This window comes from Ochotona princeps, chromosome 11 (assembly GCF_030435755.1).
Source record: "Ochotona princeps isolate mOchPri1 chromosome 11, mOchPri1.hap1, whole genome shotgun sequence".
NCBI lineage: Eukaryota > Metazoa > Chordata > Mammalia > Lagomorpha > Ochotonidae > Ochotona > Ochotona princeps.
In genome coordinates this window covers 73,516,870-73,537,744 of record NC_080842.1, presented here as the reverse complement: position 1 = coordinate 73,537,744, position 20,875 = coordinate 73,516,870, and the positions used below count along the sequence as shown (strand labels likewise).

Sequence of the window (20,875 nt, the reverse complement as noted above, 5' to 3'; positions counted from 1 at the left end):
AGCGATGCCTGCATGGGCACGCAGCTGCAGGCATGTTACTAGCAAGTTAGAGTTTATTTTTATTTTTTAATATCATTCCATATAAAAGCAATAGAACCCTAACAGTTGTAACAACAAGTTTACAATTGAATATCAAACAGAAAATCTGTACACACCATCATTTACAGCAACTTTACAGGTAAACCAGGAGACTGATACTCGGCCGTGACTCCGCGCACTACGAGAGGAGCTGACAGGACACTGTCCCCGAGAACCAAGCCCAGCGGGACGCGCTCAGCGGCTCAAGGCAGTGGGGTCCCAGGTCTGAGACTCCCTATGACACGCGTGGGGGGGGGGAGGCAACTTGTCAGGGACCTGGAGAGGAAGCCACGCCCGCCTGAGCCAGCCTGGGCGCGGGAGGAGCTGCTGCATGGTCCCCAGATACCTTGGCTCACCTGCCCAGGCTCAGCCCAGGTACAATTCAAAACACGCACAACACGCTCACCATGCAGGAAGCCAAGGTCCCTTAAGAAAACTGCAAGAGCCGGCCGCCCAGGCGCTTAGCTCAAGGACGACAGGTCCTTCTGGGGCTCCATCAGGCACGCTTCCAGGTCAAATTCGTCTTCCACCCGGTAGTCCACGTGTCTGACCTTGGTGGGTGTGCCGGAGTATGCATCCTGCAAGACAAACCTGGGGTCGCGCCCTGCGGAAGGACAGAGTGCGCCCGCTGCTGACCGAGTGGGCCACCCCCAAGGGAAGGCGACGGGAGCAGGGCACTTGCTGCCAGAATCTGGGTAACAGGACGTTGAACCTCACTCTGGCTGGGAGCCAACGCTCTCCTGACCCCCAGCAGCCCAGGGGAGGGCTCGGTAGCAGACACGGTCCACTTGAGACTTGGGGGCCGTGTCCTGGGTGGGCTCTGCCCCTTCTGGCTGGCCTATAAACCCTGTGGGCAGTGGTCAGAACAGCACCTTCTGAGTCAGCATGCCCCGACTCCTGACACTGGGCCCACATGCGTGGGATGGGACCCCAGGCCAAGGAGCGAGGCCCGCCCAGCACAGGGAGTGTGCGAAGAACACAGGGCTGCACCGAGGGCAGTGTGTTTCCCCAACAATCTCCTGACACCACCACATGAGGCTACGGTTCATCACCAGGCACAGACACATGCACACACACGCCTCACACACTGGCAGGACACACACTCGGACACACACCTCACATATACATCACACACTCAGGACACACACACATCTCCTGCTCCAAAGGCTGAACTGTTTAGCACCGTGCCTGGGGCGGACAAGGCAGCAGAGCAGCAGGTAGGTCATGGACACATGCAACCCTCGACTAAAAGGAAACACCTAGGACCCAGCAGCTAAGGTTCTCCCTTGAACGTGCCAGGATCCCAGACAGACACGTTTGTGTCCCAGCGGCTCCACTTCCCATCCAGCTCCCTGTTTGTGGCCTGGGAAAGCAGTCAAGGATGGCCCAAAGCCTTGGGACCCTGCACCCCTGTGGGAGATCCCGAAGAAGCTCCTGGCTCCTGGCTTCGGATTGGCTCAGCTCCAGCCACTGTAGACACTTGGGGAGTGATTTAGTGCATGGAAGACCTGCTTTTCCTTCTCTCTGTAAATCTGTCTTTCCAATAAAAATAAATCTTCAGAAACAAACAAACTCAGGGCTACCGCTGTCCCTGGGCCGACCCCAGGAGGGACTCGCCCAGGCTCCGGGCACCTCCGGGGGACCAGCAGTGCTGGCAGGCGGGGGTGGCGCTGGCAGGGGCTCTTTCCAGGCGTCCACCCTGCCTCTTACACTGCAGGCACACGCCAGGCACAGGCACCAGGGCCCTTTCTAGAACCTACAAAAGCCGTTGCCCCCCAGGCCTCCCGGGCCCAGGAGCCTGCCACAGTGGCAGTGCAGCAGCTTGGGAGGGACAGGGCACTCGTACCCCATGTGCTGCTTCTAAAGCCGACTTTTTGCTTTTTCCTCGATACACTGGGCATTCCCAAATGCAAACACCAGGGTGGCCACCCTTGTAAAGAGACACGAGGCAGCTCTGAAATGTTTCCTTGGACGCAGCAGGTACAGCTACTGCCTGCAGTGTCCACACCTGCTGTGGAGGCAGACCCAGCTCCCCGCGGCCCGGGAAGACGGCCCAGGGCCTTGAGACCCCGCCAGAGACCCAGGACTCCTGGCTTTGAACTGGCTCACCTCCGACCATGTTGCCACTTGGGAAATGAACAGTACATGGAAGATCTCTCCCTAGCTCTGTCTTTCTAATAAGTAAATTCTTAAAAAAGTTATGTGAGAACTATGTCTTGCAAGAACGTTTTTAACCAAAAGTTTCCCTCTCAAAAACATACACATATATATGTACCTTTAAAAAAAAGCTGTTTCTCGGGCCCGGCGGCATGGCCTAGCAGCTAGAGTCCTCACCTTGGAAGCCCCGGGATCCCATATGGGCACTGGTTCTAATCCCGGCAGCTCCACTTCCCACCCAGCTCCCTGCTTGTGGCCTGGGAAAGCAGTCGAGGACGGCCCAAAGCCTTGGGACCCTGCACCCGCGTGGGAGACCCAGAAGAGGTTCCAGGTTCCCGGCATCGGATCGGCACAGCACCGGCCCGTTGCGGCTCACTTGGGGAGTGAATCATCAGATGGAAGATCTTCCTCTCTGTCTCTCCTCCTCTCTGTATATCTGACTGTGCAATAAAAATAAATAAATCTTCAAAAAAAAAAAAAAGCTATTTCTCAATGAAAAAATTTACAAACAAAAAGATGTTCTATATGCTGACCCACTCCCTAAGTAGCTGTAACAGACAGAGCTGAGCTTTGGGCCGTCATCCACTGCTTTCCCAGGCCACAGACAGGGAGGGAGCTGGATGGGAAGTGGGGTTGCTGGAACTGGCACCCATATGGGATCCTGGTGGTTTCAAAGCAAGGATTTAGTCACTAGGCCACCATACCAGGCCCGAATGTAGGTCAACTGCTGGGCACAGAACATCTTCACATCTTAGGGACTAGCAGGCGGGTCCAGCATAGTAGACTAGTGGCTAGGGTCCTCACCTTGCATCACCTGGGGAGTGATTCATTGGATGGAAGATCTTTCCTCTGTCTCTCCTTCTCTCTGTAAATCTGACTTTCCAATAAAAACAAACCTTTATAAAAAGGAATTAGCAAGCGACTCTTGGGGACACAGCACCTGCAGTGCCAACACTGGGCCAATGGCAGCACTCTGCTCCCATCTGAGGGTGGCAGACTGATTTAGGACAGGAAGCCGACGGGGTGTCAGTGTCAGGCTCAGCTGCTGCCCACACACACGCCGGTGGAGCCCGCTCCCGCCCCGCCCCAATACGTACACAGGTGCCCTGGGAGCCCGGCTGGGACTCGCCGCTGCTCTCCGCACACTCGGTCTCCATGACGCCGAGGTCCACCGGGTGTCTACGGAGGGAAACCCAATGGGAGTCAGTTCAACAGCACATGGCACCTACACCCCAGGGCTGCTGAGGGGCACTGTTTTCAGCAAGTCTCAATCAGGGGACACCAGAAACGCCCCACTAATGCCCCAAGGGAACCCCATTCCTGGGGAGAGGCACTTCTTCAAAATAAGGACACAGACGAGTCACACCAGAAAGTCTGAGGCAAAAGCTGCGAGGCCAGAACAGTGACGCCCCAGGGGACACAGCATCTTAACCCACCGTGCCACTACCCAAGCAGATCCCAGAAAACAAACCTGCCTCTGCATGCCAGTCTCATCAGCCTGGCAGTGGACAGCTTCGGTGCTCCCGGAAGAGGCAGGACGAGGCTGAGCACAGGTGGGGAACGCAGCTGCCCCCAGCCAGTCCGGCTTGCCTCTCCCTGGCACCAGGCCGGTCTTGAGCAGGCACGGGTGGTAGCCGCCCGAGGCCAAGGCTGTCAGCCAGGGAGGGAAGGTAGCACATACCTTCCCCAACACCCCCGTGAATGTGGCCTCCAGCCCCATGCCCAGGAAAGCAGCCAACGGCCTGGATGCACAGGCTCCCTGCCCCACTCTGCACTCCTGGCTCGGCCCTGGCCTGGGTGCCATGGCCCTCGGAGCAGGGACCCAGCGAATGAAAACAGGTCTGCCTCCCCGCCCTGTGTAACTGCCCCATGTTAACAGCAGTGAGGCCGCCGCCAGGCCACCCGCTTCTGCTCCCGGGCCCCAGGCAGGCAGCAAAGGCTCAGGGACTCAGGGCCCAGTGCTCTTCTAGGACCAGCCCAGCTGGCACAGGGCCGCAGTCATCCAGCAGGTACCTGAGCTGACCTGAAGCGGACAGTGCTGCTGTTGAGGTCACCCTCCTGGGAAGCACCCCATTAATGACCGACCCAGCTCCCCCGGAACGTACATGTCCTGCAGCTCACAACCCTCCTCGGCTGGGGGATCCCAGAAGTGCAACGCCACCTTCCAGAGCCGGATCTGCTGGTCCCAGGAGCGCCGGCTATACTTCTTAAACTTGTTGGGGGTCTTGGGGTGGACACCAGGCTGCCGAAGGTGCCTGGACAGCAAGAGCGCCTCAGAACTGAACGCTGCCCACGGACACAGCTGGAGCAGCCCAGTGGCCACACACACGCCGGGCCCTGCCCACCGAGTCCTGTCTCGGGCAAGCACATTCCCACACCCTCATCCCCCAGGAGCACCCTTGGACGCCCTGCCTGCGTCCAAGGACACTGCTCAGTGCAAGAAACGACAGCATCTGTCCCCTACTCATCACCCCTTCTCCCTGCACCCTGCTCGGCTCGTCGCCCCTACTCCCTGCACCCTGCTCGGCTCGTCGCCCCTTCTCCCTGCACCCTGCTCGGCTCGTCGCCCCTTCTCCCTGCACCCTGCTCGGCTCGTCGCCCCTTCTCCCTGCACCCTGCTCGGCTCGTCGCCCCTACTCCCTGCACCCTGCTCGGCTCGTCGCCCCTTCTCCCTGCACCCTGCTCGGCTCGTCGCCCCTTCTCCCTGCACCCTGCTCGGCTCGTCGCCCCTACTCCCTGCACCCATGCTTCCCACATTTCTACTGTTTCACTAACAGCTGCCGGAGCACCAGGGGTCCCGGGAAACGGAAGGTTCTTGGGCGGAAGGACGGGCCGGGGACATGCCACACCCTGGGGGTGACCCGCACTACCTGGGCACCTCCCGGATGTAGCGGTCGTAGGCCATGGTGTTCTTGCCGTAGTTGATCTGCTTCTGCCGCCGCATGAGGACGCTCTCGTCCGTCTCCAGGTCGGCCGGCACCGCAGACGCCGACTCCTTCGAGTCAGAGCTGGGACGAGAGTCGGCACGCGGTGCGGCTGCGGGGCCACGCCCGGACCGCCTGCCAGATGCCCACTGCGTGCCCCCACCCCGGCCAGGCTTGCTGTACACACGCCGCCTCTGCAGGACACAGCGGCCACCAAGCACGGGGACCGCTGGCATCCCACACACTTCCCAACAACTTTTAGTCTGTCCCTCCAGGCTCCAGAGTTTACCTTCCTGAAGACGGCTTCCTCTCTCTTCCAAAGTCATTTATGAGGAGCTTCCTTTTATATCTAAGAGAAAACCAAATATTACTGCTTTCTAAAAGGCATAATAAAAAGGCACTCTACGCTCCTAGAAACACTCTGCAGGGCAGAGCTGCCACACGCAGCCCTGCACCACGTGCTGGAGTGCCAGCTCCCAGCCAACACACCTGGGAAGGCAGCAGAGGACGGCCCAAAGACCCGGGCCCCTGAGCCCACCTGGGAGGCTCGCAGCAGCCGCAGGCCCAGCGCTGCGGCCACCTGGGCACGGGCTGTCCCCACTGCCTGTGACCCTGCCACCAGCAAGGCCCTACTGACGTCCCCCGTCAACCAACACTCTCCTGTTCCCAGGTGGCTGCAAGAGGCTTCCTCCTGGCCTCCCACACAAGTGCAGGGACCCATGGCCTTGGGCCACCCTGTGCTGCCTTCCAACGCCATTAGCAGGGAGCTGGATGGGAAGTGGAGCGGCCAGGACTTGAACCCACACCCCCACGGGATGCTGGTGCTGCAGGCAGTAGCTCTATGTGCTGCCACGACCAGGGGGAACCAGACCACGGCCTACAGTTGCAGAACCCGGACGTCGTGGGCTGCTCAACAGACGGCTGGTCCCCGTCTTGTAACGCCTGAACTGTACCACGGCGGGACATGACCCGCCACCCTCCTCTCCTCGGCAGCGTCCCCCAGGAAGGTCCCCCAGGAAGGCCCTCTCGCGGCCCGCGCCCCCGCGGGTACCTGGCCATCTCCCGGCTGACCCTGGTCCTCATCTCGTCCTCTTCAACGGCGTCAGCCCAGTCAGAACATCGCGAGCGGGGCTTCGGGCCCTCAGGGGTGGTGAAGCTGCAAGGGAGACACACTCACCTCGGAGGGCTGCCCGCCCGCACGTGCCAGCACCGGGCACCTGGGCCACGGCCCGCTGGCCACAAAGGCACAAGCAGCCCACGTGGCATGGCCCTAAAGATCACGCTCAGGCCCGCAGAGGAAGGCGCCGCCGTTGCGGGATTCAGGGTGATGTCCCGGTCAAAACACTGGCCAGCGCCCCACAGGAACCGCACGAGGGGCCCGCACTGCCCCACACCGCCACCCCAGGAGCCCCGCTCCGGCCTGCGGGAGCACAGCCCACAGCCCTGGGCCTTGGGCCCCTGCACCCGTGGGAGGCCAGGGAAGGCTCCTGGTTCCCACCTGACCACTTGGAAAAGCCTCCGAACCGGCTAAAGGAGGCCGGGGCGGTGCTGCTGCCTCGGGCCCAGCGGGCGCCGCCCTGCCTCTCCCTGGGCCCGAAACCACCCCCCAGTGTGACCCCACTTCCCCTGCCTTCAGGACCCGGCCCCGGGGCTCCGGGGTGGCCGGGCCGGGCGGCCACGAGGCGGCAACAAAGGCTGAGACGCGGGTGCCCCCCGCCCAGCGCCCGCCCCGAGCCCCCCACCTCTCGGGCCTGCGGCCGGCGTCCTCGGCGGTGCGGGGCCTCCCGTCGGCTCTGCGCTTCCGTCCGAGGCTGCACCTGGCGGGGGACGGCGGGCTGCGGACGGAGCTGCGGTCAGCAGGGCTGCCCCGGGCCCCGGCGCCCCACCAGGCCCCCGGCCCCCGGCCCTCACCTGGCGTCCCGGCGGCCGCCGTAGCTGGGCGGGGTGCGCGGCGGGCAGGCCATGGCGGGCGGGCGGGCGGCTCGGGGACCTCGGGGACCTCGGGGACCTCGGCTGCAGCCTCCCGTCCTCCCGTCCTCCCGTCCTCCCGCCGCGCCGCTGACAGACTCGGCGCGCGCCCCGCCCCCAACCGCCCTCCCGCCGCTGGCCCCGCCCCCGCGGACCGCACCACCAGCCCGGCCGCGGGGGGCGCCGAGAGCCCGGGGCCGCGCGCGGGGGCCTCGCAGCTGGACGCCCGCCGAGGAGCAGACGGCGCGGCGCGCGGGGCCCCGGGGAGGAACCGACGCCGCCCCGCCGCCTCACCTGGGAACCGGCGGCCGCAGGCCCCGCGCGCCCCTTGGTCGCGCCCTCGCTCTTGGCGGGAGAGTCAGTCGCGCGCGCGCGCGCGGTGGGAGGGAGAGGTGAGCACGTCGCCTATTGGCCCCTTTCTGGGCGTGACGGCCCTCTGATTGGCCCCGGCGCAGACCAAGGCCCGTCACGATTGCTCAGGGTGGCCGGAGGCGCGTGGTCCGCACTGGCGGGAACCCGGAAGGGTCCGCCCGGTCCTTCCTCCTCCCCGATCCTCCCTCCCCTTCCCCCCTCTGTTCCTCTCAATCCTCCCTCCCCCGCAGTGGTCCCGGTCCTCCCAGTCCTCCCTTCCCTCTCGGTCCTCCCGGTCCCGCTCCCGGTCCTGATCCTCTCAGTGCTCCCTCGCCCCCTGTCCTCCCTCCTTCCGGTCCCTGGTCCTCCAAGTCCTCCCTCCCTCTTGGTCCTCCAGGTCCCGCTCCCGGCCCTCCCTCCCCCCCACCCTCCATCCCTCTCAGTCCCCCCTCCGCCCCGTCCTCCCCCCCCCCCCGTGGTCTCAGTCCTCCCTCCTCCCTCCTTCCAGTCGCCCCACCTCCCCACCCGGCCCTGAGGCCCCGGGGGAACAGGACATGGCAGGTGTGCAGGTGTGTACGCACAGCCCCAGCCCACTCAGCCTGTTCTCGCCAAAAAACACCACGAGCCAGTCCGTGTGCCTGAGCTGTTTATTATGGGGGGGCAGGAGCTCCAAGGGGGATGGGAGTGCAGCGACGGCGACGGGAGCACAGGCCGCAGGAGTAGCGCACACCCCGTGTCCCCCCACGCCCACAGCCCTGGGCAGAGCCGACCCCGCGCCCACAGCCCCCTGCAGCCCTGGGCAGAGCCGACCCCACGCCCACAGCCCCCCGCAGCCCCTGGGCAGAGCCGACCCCGCGCCCACAGCCCCCCGCAGCCCTGGGCAGAGCCGACCCCGCGCCCACAGCCCCCCGCAGCCCTGGGCAGAGCCGACCCCGCGCCCACAGCCCCCCGCAGCCCTGGGCAGAGCCGACCCCGCGCCCACAGCCCCCCGCAGCCCCTGGGCAGAGCCGACCCCGCACCCACAGCCCCCCGCAGCCCTGGGCAGGAGCCTACTCCGCGCCCTCAGCGAACGCGGCACACGTCCAGGATACAGAAGCGGGCGCGGCAGGTGGGGCAGGGCACGCGGCTGGCCAGCCAGGTGTCAGGGCGCTGCGGGTCCTGGCGGCTGGCGAACCACTTGCCCATGCAGGTGAGGCACCACATGGGGCGGCAGTAGCACTGCTGGCACTCGCCGGCGGCCGCGTCCTGGCAGCTCTTGACCAGCTTCACCCCGGCGCGCGTCTGCATGCAGCCAATGCACGCTTCCAGCTCCTGCCGACCAGGGCCGGTGGGCGCGGGCCGCACCTTCCCCGCCCGTGCCAGGACCTGCCCGTCCGGGCACCGCCTTCCCCGCACCTGCCTGCCCGGGCACCGCCTTCCCTGCCCTGCCCGCACCTGCCCGCTGGGCACCGCGTAGGCCGGGTTGCCCTCCACCAACGACGCGAAGGTCTCTAGGAACAGGTCGCCGAGGCTCTGCCGGATGACCACGTGGGCTGCGCGGCGGACGGGCGCGTGCAACTTCTCACACAGCTCGCCGTACTCGGCCGAGTTGAGCCTGCGGGAGCCGGGCCTGCTGCAGCCCCCCCGACCCGGGCTCCCGGGGCTCCCCCGCCGCCCCCGGGCCGCTCCGCTTACCGGATGTCGAAGGGCCGCACCGCAGGGCTGGCGCTGGCCACGCGGAGGGTCAGCAGCTGCACCGGCAGGTTCGAGTCCGGCGACAGCTCGTGCTGCCGCGACTCAGTGACCGTCAGCTGCACCTCCTGCTGCCGCGCCACATGCACGCGGTACGTAGCCACCTTCATCACCCACGTGTCCGTCACGATCACGCGCGCGCCTGGGGCCCCCGTGGCGAACTTGTCGATCCGACGGAACTCTGTGTCCACCGAGGCGGCCACGGCCGCCCAGCCCGAGCGCGGGAGCGCGTAGAGGGCCAGCGTGCGGGCCAGCGGGTGGCGGGCCCAGCGGTCCCTGGCCCAGTGGCAGACCAGCGCGCCGGCCGCGCAGGGCAGCAGCACGGCCAGCAGCAGGAAGAGGCGCCAGGCCTCGGGCGCCTGGGCCGGCCAGTGCAGCCGCTTGTCCGAGGCCGCGAAACACATGCCCACGTAGTAGCCTGCAAGAGAGAATGAGACTGAGGGTGTGCGGGCCGGCCCCGACAGCAACCCCACACCCTACACCCCAACACACCCGGGCCCCTGGCCCCACACCCCGACCCCAACGGCGGCCCCTGGCCCCGCACCCTACACCCCAGCACTGACCCCTGACCCCACACCCTGACAGCGGCCCCTGGCCCCACACCCTGACAGCGGCCAACAGCGACTGGCACTGGCCTTGGCCCCGGCCCAGCACCCCGAAAGCGGCCGACACTGGTCCTGGCCCTGCACCGCAACAGCGGCCAACACTGGCCCTGGCCCTGCACCCCGACAGCGGCCAACACTGGCCCTGGCCCTGCACCCCGACAGCGGCCGACACTGGCCCCGCACCCCGACAGCGGCCAACACTGGCCCTGGCCCTGCACCCCGACAGCGGCCGACACTGGCCCTGGCCCTGCACCCCGACAGCGGCCAACACTGGCCCTGGCCCTGCACCCCGACAGCGGCCGACACTGGCCCTGGCCCTGCACCCCGACAGCGGCCGACACTGGCCCTGGCCCTGCACCCCGACAGCGGCCGACACTGGCCCCGCACCCCGACAGCGGCCGACACTGGCCCTGGCCCTGCACCCCGACAGCGGCCGACACTGGCCCTGGCCCTGCACCCCGACAGCGGCCGACACTGGCCCTGGCCCTGCACCCCGACAGCGGCCGACACTGGCCCTGGCCCTGCACCCCGACAGCGGCCGACACTGGCCCTGGCCCTGCACCCCGACAGCGGCCGACACTGGCCCTGGCCCTGCACCCCGACAGCGGCCGACACTGGCCCTGGCCCTGCACCCCGACAGCGGCCGACACTGGCCCTGGCCCTGCACCCCGACAGCGGCCGACACTGGCCCTGGCCCTGCACCCCGACAGCGGCCGACACTGGCCCTGGCCCTGCACCCCGACAGCGGCCGACACTGGCCCTGCACTGGCCCTGCACCCCGACAGCGGCCGACACTGGCCCTGCACTGGCCCTGTACCTCCACACAGGCCCCTGCCAGGGGGAGCCAGCCAGCGTTGACTGCAGAAGAGGTGAACAGCCCAGGTGTCGCCTTGGAGGCGCTTCCGCGCTGGGCGACGACCCCCAGGACCAGGCACAGCCCTCCCCGGAGCCCAGAGAGACAGGCTGACCCCAGAGGCCCCCTGCTCCTCTCCCCCCGTTCCTCTTCCTCCAGCTCCTCCCCTTCTTCTCCCTCCTGCACCCCTGTTCCCCTCCTTCCTCCCCTCCCTCCCCTGCACCCTGTTCCCCTCCCTCCTCACCCTCCTCCCCCCTGCACCCCGTTCCCCTCCCTCCTCCCCTCCCTCCCCTCTGCACCCTGTTCCCCTCCCCACCCTGCACCCCGTTCCCCTCCCTCCTCCCCTCCCTCCCCTCTGCACCCTGTTCCCCTCCCCACCCTGCACCCCGTTCCCCTCCCTCCTCCCCTCCCTCCCCTCTGCACCCTGTTCCCCTCCCCACCCTGCACCCCGTTCCCCTCCCTCCTCCTCTCCCTCCTCCCCTCTGCACCCTGTTCCCCTCCTCTGCCTCCTTCCCCCTGCACCCCGTCCGCCCCTCCTGCGTGCCCGGGCCGCTCACCCAGCGGCAGCAGCGAGTGGCACAGCAGCGTGGCGGCCGTGCGGCGCAGGTGGTAGGACACGAAGGCGGCGTCCTCGCTGCCCAGCCAGCCGGACAGCAGGTTCTGCACCGTGAGGCCGGCCGAGTGGAACTCGTTGGGCGTGAACACGAAGCACACGGCGAACACCAGGTAGGCCAGAGTGAAGGTCACCTCGGGGCTGTCCATCGTGCCGGCCGGCGGCTCGGAGACGCGGGACCCCCGGGACCCCCGGACCCCCCGGCCGCCCGGGCGGTTGTGGCCGACGCTGCCCGGAAGCCCGCGGGGCCTGCTGGGAGATGGAGTCCCGGGCCGGGCGCCCGCGGGGCCTGCTGGGAGATGGAGTCCGTCCGCGGGGGCGATCTCGGGGAAGGACGCTAGGCACCCGCGCCCCGCCGGAAGTGGCGCGAGGGGCGGACCCCGCGGCCGCTGCCGGCCGGAAAAGCCCTTGGCCTCTTCCGCGCCGGGTGACCGGAAGAACCCCCGCCCCGAAGCCGTTCCCAGAATGCTTCCGGCCTGAGTGGAACTGCCGCCGCCCTCACGGTGTATAGAGGCTTCCCATTGGTCTGCGGCGTCCAGAGGTCCCGCCCCCGGCCGCGCGCTGATTGGCCGCGTGGCACCAACCGTCGGTATTTGAATCGCCTGGCGCGACCCTCGGCGAAAGCGGGCTGGGACCGGACTTGGCGAGGCGTCCCGGATCCCGCAGGGCAGCCTTCAGGTAAGGGGGTGACCGTGCTGGCACAGGGGGTCGGAGGACAGCCTGCGGGCACAGGGGGTGACCGTGCGGGCACAGGGCCCAGAGGGCAGCCTGCGGGCACAGGGGGTGACCGTGCGGGCACAGGGCCCAGAGGGCAGCCTGCGGGGGGCAGTGAGCCTACAGGTGGATGTGTTCCCTCCCCAGTGGCCATCTCCCCAGCCATCTTTCAGATAAGCCTTTGGCATTTCCTGAGGCTGGGTGTCACAGCGGGCCAGGCGCAGAGCGTTCCGGGACTGAGCCAGGCCATGGCAGGAGCCTCCAGTGCAGGGCCCAGGGCTGTGGGCCATCCTCCACTGCTTCCCCAGAGTTGGCTGGGACTCGAACCGGCACCCACACAGTCTGCGAGACTTTGAGGCTGCGGTTCAGCCTGCCCCACCACAACATGGTCCCTGAATAAGTCTTTGTTGCAAAAAGCAATCCTGCTGGAAGGCAGGACGAGGACCACACCCCCTTTTCCAGGCCCTGTCACACCTTGGCCTCGGCCACGGGCCTGTGACTGCCTCACAGGTGGGTAAAAGCTACAGAACACAGGGACTGTGCGATGGCTCAACCGGCCAGTCCTCCGCCTGCAATGCCGGCCTGTGTCCCAGCTGCTTCACTTCCTGTCCAGCTCCCTGCCTGGGAGGAGAGCCCTGAGCCTTGGGATCCTGCAGCGGTGGGAGACCCAGAAGGAGCTCCTGGCTTCGGATCAGCTCAGCTCTGGCCATTGCAGCCACTTTGGGAGTGAACCAGTGGACGGAAGATCTTCCTCTCTCTATTTCTTCCTGTAAATCTGCCTTTCCAATAAAAACAAGTGTTTGAGGAATGCAGATGAAGGGCGATTTAGGCAGGAAGGGGATCAGACGAGTGTCCTTGGAACCTGGGAGTGTAGCTTCTAGAACTTTCTGGACCTGGAGGTCCCCGTGTAAGTCTGGCTCTCAGACGCTGATGTCAAACCCCGAGACACCCCCTCTGGCCCTGTGCCCCACTCGCCTTGGGCCCGTTGTTAGCTGTGCATGGCAAGCCTGGCTCAGAGGACTCAGCCCGCTGCTCTGCTGCCCACCCTGCAGGGGCTGCCACCATGCCCCAGCTGGGGACCCCACGTGCAGGGTGGGCAGTACAGCCCAGACCTGCAGGACAGCCTGGCACGACCCCTCCGTGACCTTCCCCCTCCCTGAGTGCCCCTTCCCTGACCTCCCCACCCCGACCCTCCTCCCTGACCTCCCCCTGCCTGAGTGCCCCTTCCCTGACCTCCACCCCGACCCTCCTCCCTGACTCCCCACCCCGACCCTCCTCCCTGACTCCCCACCCCGACCCTCCTCCCTGACCCTCCTCCCTGACCTCCCACCCCGACCGTCCTCCCTGACCTCCCACCCCGACCCTCCTCCCTGACCCTCCTCCCTGACCTCCCACCCCGACCGTCCTCCCTGACCTCCCACCCCGACCCTCCTCCCTGATCCTCCTCCCTGACCTCCCACCCCGACCCTCCTCCCTGACCTCCCCACCCCGACCCTCCTCCCTGACCTCCCCTCTGCTTCCCCAGGATGAGTTTACAGGTCCTCAGCGATGAGAACCTCAGCAGCGAGAAGAGCCCCGAGAGCTGCAACTTCCTGTTTTCACCACCAGAACCTTCCGGAAGATCAGCTGTGCTCCGCCTGTCACAGAAAGAGAATGTGCCACCCAGGAGCCTGGGCAAAGCAGTGAAGGTGGGGGGCCTGGGGTGCTGTAAAGGTGGGGGCCTGGAGGTACACCCCAGGGTGCTGTGCTGGAGTGGGAGCCACGTGCTTGCTGCCTGACAGGTGACCTTCCAGACCCCGCTGCGGGACCCACAGACACACAGGATCCTGACTCCTGGCCCGGGCAGCTGTCTGCAGGCCCTGCTTGCTGTAGATGACAGCTGTAGGCCTGAGGGCGCCCTGCACATCCCACCGCAAAGCGAGAGGTGGGTGCCGGACCCACGGGGGCATCTAGGACTGGCCAGCCTGTCTGCTCTGGTGTAGGGTAGGGGGCCGTTGGTCAGGGACTCGCTGTGGGTGTGGGGCCGTTGGTCAGGGACTCGTGGTGGGTGCAGGGCCGTTGGTCAGGGACTCGTGGTGGGTGCGGGGTCTTCTGCTTCCTCAGGGCCGTGCTGCGGCTCCTCTCTTTCCTTGGTACTTTCTCACTTGCTTTGTACTTGGCTAAGAGATTTGGCCACATGGGGCTCGAGGCCCCGGGGGGGCTGTGCAGGGCAGCTCTGAGATGTTACCTGGGAGCTGGCTGCTTTGTTGGCCGTGCCCAGGGCTGTGGTACCCACGCATAGACTGTCTTCATGCTGGGCCCCCTGGGTGGTTGGTGTAATCAGAGTGAGACAGCAGGGCCCAGGCTGTGGTGGCAGGTGCCAGGCCTGGCCCAGGGGAGCGGCTCCCAGAACAAGGGCGCCAGCCTCAGTAGACTCAGGCCCTGTGCACTAAGGCTGTGCAGCCATGGGTTCCTGGTTGTCACGGCTCTGCTCTGCCTCTCAGCCATGTCACAGCAGCCAGCTGGCTCTGTGGCCATGTGCCACACGTGGACACGGCATGCCTGGGCAGCTCACGGGCTCTGAGTGCTAACTACTTGTATTTGTCAGCAGCCACCAGCTCAGCAGGGAGGCAGACGCTCACGCCTCCAGTGGAACTCTCCAGAGACAAGCAGTGGCTGAGGCAGACCCCTTGGGGACGGTGAGCCTGGCCACTGAAGACCCTGCCTCAGGCAAGCCTGGCCCAGTGTCCCCGAGTGCCTCCAGCTCCCCCCAGAGCCTAGGACCTAGGAAAGACGAGGCAGCAACTCCAGCCGTCCCCGGCAGCCCTCACGTTGCGCTGCAGGGAGAGGGGGTTGCCCGTCTCCCCGATGACAGACGAGCAACTGCCACCTGTAAGCCAGACCTAGTCCCCACACAGAGTCCACCCACTGCTGCCTGCAGAAGCCCGCACAGTGCCCACCTGTCCTCGCCCATGGCTCCTGAAGAATTACACGGGCTGCCCGGAAGAGCCGAGGCTCCCCTGCAGCCCACGGGCTGCCTGGCACTGGCAGACGGAGGCCTGTCCCCTCCTCCTGAGTACTCGGCCCCCACTGCCCCCTCACAGGCCAGCAGGACCCCATCCCCAAGGCCCCAGAAGGAAGCTGTCGCTGAGCAGGCAGCTGAGTCCCCACAGACCAAGCCCTGTGCACTCGGACTGGATGTGCCCGGCAGCGCCACCAGCGCCGTGGGTCCCCATCCCTATGCACTGGGACAGAAGCAGGAAGTGGCTCCCGGTGAGGCCCACAGCAGGGACGGGCAACCCAAGCCTGCAACCCACCTCAGCCAGGAGGAGTCACCAGTGCTGGGCTCCAGTCTGTTGGAAACTGACCGTGAGACTGCTGGCCACGCCGCCCAGCCCTGGGAAGGCCCTGAAAGCAGCACTGTGCAGCCTGAGGCCGCATCACCAGGGACTGAGCCTGCGACTACAGAGCCCTCGCCTCCCAGCCGGTAAGTGGGAGGATGCCCTACCTCAATCCCCCTCCGTTCCACCACGTGTGCTCCTGGGCCTGGGTACAGAAGGCACTCTGACCCCGTGGCCAGGGAGACGCCCTGCGCCACCTGCAACTGGCACTGCGGTGCTGTGTCCCCAACAGCCCACAGCCTGCCCGTCAGGTGCCTTCCCTGCCAGTGCCCATGTGGCTCAGGAACTCCTGACTCTTGCAGGCCACAGTGTACAGCTTTGCTCGGCAACACCCCTGAGGTACAGATGGCAGCCAAGATCCCAGGAACAGAGGACAAGGTGTGGTGCATGGGCCCAGGGCCCCTAGCACCCCCACGTGTGTGTAGTGTCTGGCAGGGGAGGCTGGGACGTGGGGGGGGGCACTGCAACATCTCTCATTGCATGGCCGTCTGACATTCCCTAGGGAGTTGCTGGTCCCTGGGGCATGACAACACCCACGCACTGTCCAGGCGGGGAGCCCACAGCTCCCACTGCTCAGCAGTTGCCAGAGCCAGTTTTGAACGTGGAGGAGGAGAGCTTCCGAGACCCGGCTGAGGGTAGGTACCCCTGGAGGGAGCCCGTGGCCAAGGACCTGCACACCTGCCAGGACCCAAGCAGAGGTGCCACAATCTGCAGGTGGGGCTGAGCCTGGGGCCCAGGGACCTCCTCCTCCAGCACAGTCTCACCAGAGAACTGACCAGGGACAGGAGGAGGCAAGCACCATCCAGATGCACCAGGACCCTGGGGGCAGGAGCAGCTGTCCCCACACACTCCCAGGATGGGGTGGGCTGGTGTCTCCCCAACACGAGTCTGAAGCAGCTCGTGGTTGTGCTGCTACAAGAGCTCCCACGCTTAGCTGGCAGAGGCAAGGCCCACTTCCGTCCCACCAGCATGACGCTGCAGCTTGCCCAAGTGCTGGCGCTGCCTGCCATCCGTTGGGCTGTCACCTCCCTCCCCTGTGGGCAGGGACATCTGCCGTGGTCTGAGTGCCCGTCCGCCCAGCACCCAGTTGGGGTGTGCTGCAGGGCCTTTGGCCCAGCCCAAGCTGCGTGGGGTGGGCCTTTCTGCCAAGCCAGGGAACAGCAGTTGTACACGGGGACACTTTCATGTGTATGCCTTTTTAAGGATTGTTATTGGAAAGGCACTCTCAGAGAAGCGGAGACAGCTCTTCCATCTGCTGGTTCTTGTCAGCGCCTACATTGTGGCCCCTGAGGGTCTCGCTGACAGGAGGCACTGATGGGTGCTGGTGGCAGTGGTGCTCCCCAGCTTGCTGTGATCAGCACCTTGGGTCCCCGGAGCTGTTGTGTCAGCTCCAGTCTGAGTCTCCCCATTAGAGGCTGATGTTGGCTATGCTGCAGACACAGCCAGCTTTGGGTTTTTTTTGTTTTGTTTTTTTTTTCATTTTATTATTATTATTTTATGATACAGTTCCATAGGTCCTGGGATTTACCTCACCCCCTCCCTAAGTTTCCTCCAACCCTCACTGAGTTCCCTTACGTTATTACTATAGTATAGTTCTTCATACACAGTCATGTGTCCATCATTGTAGGCATGGACAATGGCAGCGTCCAGCATCCTATTGTCAATATAGTTAACAGTTTCATTGGGAGTCTGCTTTTGATCTGGAAGTAGAGATGTATGCTGCATTGTATCCTCACATCTGGACATCATAATCTCCATTAAAGTTACTGTACACCCCTTAAATGAAAAGCCACAATACAAAACCAACAAGAAGGAAAAAAGAAATCAAAACTGCTATGACAGCCACAGCTTGTATCACAGACTTTTAGGAGGTGTTCCTAGCAAGCAGGGGTGCGTCCCCTGTGTGTGAAGGGGGTGACGCAGGGCTGGGCCAAGGTTGGCAGGAGCATTCCCAGTGCCTGGCACTGTGTGTTGGGGCGATTCCCACAAGAGCCCTTGACCTCTCAGCTCTAGGCATGGACGCTGCTGAGGTGGATTACCTGGAGCAGTTTGGAACTTCCTCGGTGAGTTCTGGGCATCGGCTGCATGCCACCAGCCACACGTGGCACCGCTCAGCCTGGTGCACCCCGTGGGACCTGTGGTCCACATGCTGAGCCCCTGGAGCAGCGGGGGTCCCTGGGTGAGGGCAGCGGGGGCGCTGTGGGTGAGGGCAGCAGGGGGTCCCTGGGTGAGGGCAGCAGGGGGCGCTGTGGGTGAGGGCAGCAGGGGGTCCCTGGGTGAGGGCAGCAGGGGGCGCTGTGGGTGAGGGCAGCAGGGGGCGCTGTGGGTGAGGGCAGCGGGGGTCCCTGGGTGAGGGCAGCGGGGGGCGCTGTACGTCAGGGCAGCAGTGCCATGGCATCCCTGCTGCTGCCCGTGGGCTCGGGGAGCTGCTGTGTGCCTCTGACCAACTTGCCCCTTGCAGTTTAAGGAGTCGGCGTGGCGGAAGCAGTCCTTGTACCTGAACTTTGACCCCCTCCTGAGGAACAGCCCCCGGCGGCTGCTGCTGCCACAGCTGCCGCCAGCCCCGGCCCCGGAGGCGCACAGGTTAGCTTGGCCGTCGGAAGCCCCGTGGGCCAGCTCGGCCCTGCCTGTTGGAAGTGAGAGCTCGGGGGTTGTGGTAGAAGAGAGGCCTGTGGCTGTGGCGAGCACTGAGAGAGCTGTGTGCCCTCACTGCCTGCCAGGACTGGCCTAGGAGCCTACAGTGCTGGTATCCCATACGGGTGCCAGTTCAAGTCCCAGCCGACGCTTCTGACACAGCTGCCTGCCTGGGAAAGCCCAGTCCTTGTACTGCCAGCTGCGTGGAGCCTGGAGGAAGCCCCTGGCTTCAGCCCGTTGCGGCCATTGGAGTAAACTAGCAGGGAGGAGTGCTGCAACTCAAAAGCAAAAATAAACATTTCTAAAAACAGTGGGTTAGCCAAGACCTAACACGTCGCATGCTGCAGCTTAACACACCATGCCACCAGCAAGCGAAGTCACACTTCACCGCCATGGTCCTGCGTCCTTCCAGCGTCAGGGACCTTGTGGCTGGCTGGCCCTCTGCTGCAGCACGGTGACAGGATGACAGTGGGACAGGAAGCCCCGGGATGGGGGGAGCAAGTGAGAGGGACCACAGCCTGGGCTCACCCTGCCGCCTGCTCCCAGCACACAGGTCCCGGATGGGCCCTCGGGGGCTGCCCAGGATGCCCTGCTGGTGGACCTGGACCTCCTGGGACCTGTTGGCCCTTCAGTTCCTCTACAAGCTCAGGTTAGAGGGTGGTGGGCAGGTCCTGTTGGTGGGCAGCTGGGCCTGGCCTGGGCTGAGGGCTCCTCCACGGTAGGGGGCTTCTAACCCTCCTTCATCCCTGCAGGTGCCGAGCACACCCCCGGGCATCCTGCAGCCTGGGGACCCACCCGTGCCAGTGGGGCCCGTTGTGGACTTGCTGCAGTATAGCCAGCGGGAACTGGATGCTGCGGTGAGACACGGGCTGGCAGCATGGGCCAACACTGCCCAGGGGCATGTCTTGTGATCCCCGCTCCTGTCCTGCCCTCAGCCAGACCACTGAGAAAGCTCCTGGCTGTCTTGTCCCACACCCTGTACCCCGCAGTGCCCACAACCTTGCTGCACGCAGACACCCAGGCCCCTGCCCATCTCAGAGCCTGCCCACTGGCTGTGTCCACTTCCAGCCCTCTGCCACACAGGCTTGGGCTCCAGGGGACCCTGCTGTCCCTACTCGGGGGGGCCCCCCTGGGGTGGGGCATGTGCGACTCCATGTGTGGCTCGCAGGTGGAAGCGGCACACAGGGAGAGCCAGGAACTGAGGCGCAGGTGTGAGGAGCTGCAAGCCAAGAACCTGGAGATGGGGTAAGGGCGGCCGCAACCACCCTGCACCACCCTGCTCGGCCCGGGGGCTGCAGGGCACACACTCAACCCACTCCTCCCGCAGGAAGATCATGGATGGGTTTGAGGCAATGGTCTACCAGGCGATGGGTGAGTGCCCGGGGATGGTGGCCCTGGGCGAAGCGGCCAGCTCCCTGTGAGGATGGGGACCAGGGGTCCCTGTGCCTCCACGGGTGCCTGACCGCTCCCTCACCCCGCCCCTTGTCCAGAGGAGGGGCAGAAGCAGAAGGAGCTCGCCAAGGCTGAGGTGCAGAAAGCTCTGAAGGAGAAGGCCCTGCTCGCAGCCGACCTGAGCTCCATGGAAAAGTCCTTCTCCGACCTCTTCAGGCGCTTTGAAAAGCAGAAGGAGGCGATCGAGGGCTACCACAAGGTCCGCTGTCCGTGCTGAGCGCACGGGGCCTGGGCCGCACACGGGCAGCCGCAGCATGGCAGCAGCCGGAGGGCACCTTCAGGGACCTGGGGCTCAGCTGGCAGCTCCCTACCAAAATAAGCCAGAATACTTCATGGAGGAAGCAGCCCACATGAGGGGACCACCCACACAGGTGGTCTGCAGGTGCCCCAGCACGTGGGGGTCAGGGCAGTGGGCAGTACCCATGGCAAGAGTGGAGCTTGGCCAGTACCACCAGGTCCACAAGGAAGTGGGGCAGGAGGGGTGCCCACCTGAGGTACTCGGGAGCGTCCCACAGCCAGAGGCTCATGCAGGGCAGCAGGCGGAGCTGCTCCGGGGGTCGGGCACTGCCCACCAGCCTGCAGGCCCTCGAGGCAGAGGCTGCAGGAGCAAAGCTGCGTGCCCTGGCCCTGCTCAGGTGCCCGGTAGTCCTGATGCTTCCAGCTCACAGGGACCACATCCCTGCCATAGCGTGGGCTTCACCTGGGGGTCTGGCAGCAAGCTGGGGTACTGTCCACAGTCCATCTGTTCCCTCCCAAGAACGAGGAGGTGCTGAAAAAGTGCGTGCAGGATTACCTGGCGAGGATTGAGAAGGAGGCGCAGAGGTACCAGGCGCTGAAGGCCCAGGCCAGTGAGAAGCTGCAGCTGTAAGTGCCTGCCGGGGTGAGAGGCACCCCCAGGGACGGGCAGGGCGGCCAGCTCAGCCCTGCCCCCCTGCGTGTCCAGGGTCAATGAGGAGCTGGCGCAGGTGCGCAGCAAGGCCCAGGCAGAGGCCCTGGCCTTCCAGGCCAGCCTGCGCAAGGCCCAGATGCAGATCGAGTCCCTGGAGAAGGCTGTGGAGCAGAAGGTGAGGCTGGGTCTCCCCACCCCGCGTGGCTTGCACTGCGGGCGGTGGCGTGTCCCGCAGGCGCCAGCAGCATGCTCCCTGTCCCCAGGGGCGAGAGAACGAGGAGCTGACCCGCATCTGCGACGACCTCATCTCCAAGATGGAGAAGATCTCGGGTGCTGCTGCTGGGCAGGATGCTGAATAAAGCTCCCTGAAGTCGCTCTCTCTGTCCTGCCCTCTGTTCGGGGACACGGCTCGGGCAAGCTGGGGACCTGGAGTACACTGGCCTTGGCCACTCGTGGGGTCCTGAGGGGCCAGGTCTCCAGGGGCTGTGAGTCACAGGCTCCAAGCACAGCAGGTGCTGGCACCACT

At 65.2% G+C, this 20,875-nt stretch overlaps 4 protein-coding genes across 6 annotated transcripts in view; 1 reads left to right on the top strand and 3 right to left on the bottom strand.

Moving 5' to 3' along the window:
* Window positions 1-20,875, bottom strand: part of LOC101522611 (spondin-2) — a 233,880-nt gene that overhangs the window by 161,120 nt on the left and 51,885 nt on the right. The gene's annotated exons all lie outside the window — the stretch shown is intronic.
* On the bottom strand, window positions 314-7,128 carry SLBP (stem-loop histone mRNA binding protein). 2 transcript variants are annotated; one of them, XM_058670368.1, is made up of 8 exons: window positions 7,071-7,128; window positions 6,902-6,994; window positions 6,211-6,315; window positions 5,449-5,508; window positions 5,106-5,243; window positions 4,341-4,490; window positions 3,333-3,414; window positions 314-656 (listed from the first exon to the last, which is right to left on the bottom strand). In XM_058670368.1, the coding sequence occupies exons 1-8, from the start codon at window positions 7,121-7,123 to the stop codon at window positions 540-542; spliced, it is 798 nt and encodes a 265-aa protein (XP_058526351.1). In that variant the 5' UTR covers window positions 7,124-7,128; the 3' UTR covers window positions 314-539. The 2 variants fall into 2 exon arrangements, with proteins under 2 accessions (XP_058526351.1, XP_058526352.1); XM_058670369.1 differs by lacking the exon at window positions 6,211-6,315.
* On the bottom strand, window positions 8,514-11,502 carry TMEM129 (transmembrane protein 129, E3 ubiquitin ligase). The gene is made up of 4 exons (XM_058670364.1): window positions 11,225-11,502; window positions 9,153-9,627; window positions 8,913-9,072; window positions 8,514-8,789 (listed from the first exon to the last, which is right to left on the bottom strand). Exons 1-4 carry the CDS (start codon window positions 11,427-11,429, stop codon window positions 8,541-8,543), a joined length of 1,089 nt encoding a protein of 362 aa, XP_058526347.1. The 5' UTR covers window positions 11,430-11,502; the 3' UTR covers window positions 8,514-8,540.
* TACC3 (transforming acidic coiled-coil containing protein 3) lies at window positions 13,521-20,724 on the top strand. 2 transcript variants are annotated; one of them, XM_058670357.1, is made up of 15 exons: window positions 13,521-13,682; window positions 13,776-13,918; window positions 14,585-15,460; window positions 15,677-15,752; window positions 15,877-16,009; window positions 17,382-17,437; window positions 17,836-17,957; window positions 18,555-18,657; window positions 18,761-18,865; window positions 19,177-19,253; window positions 19,336-19,379; window positions 19,499-19,659; window positions 20,218-20,324; window positions 20,404-20,524; window positions 20,613-20,724. In XM_058670357.1, the coding sequence occupies exons 1-15, from the start codon at window positions 13,521-13,523 to the stop codon at window positions 20,706-20,708; spliced, it is 2,382 nt and encodes a 793-aa protein (XP_058526340.1). In that variant the 3' UTR covers window positions 20,709-20,724. The 2 variants fall into 2 exon arrangements, with proteins under 2 accessions (XP_058526340.1, XP_058526339.1); XM_058670356.1 differs by having other exon boundaries at window positions 14,582-15,460.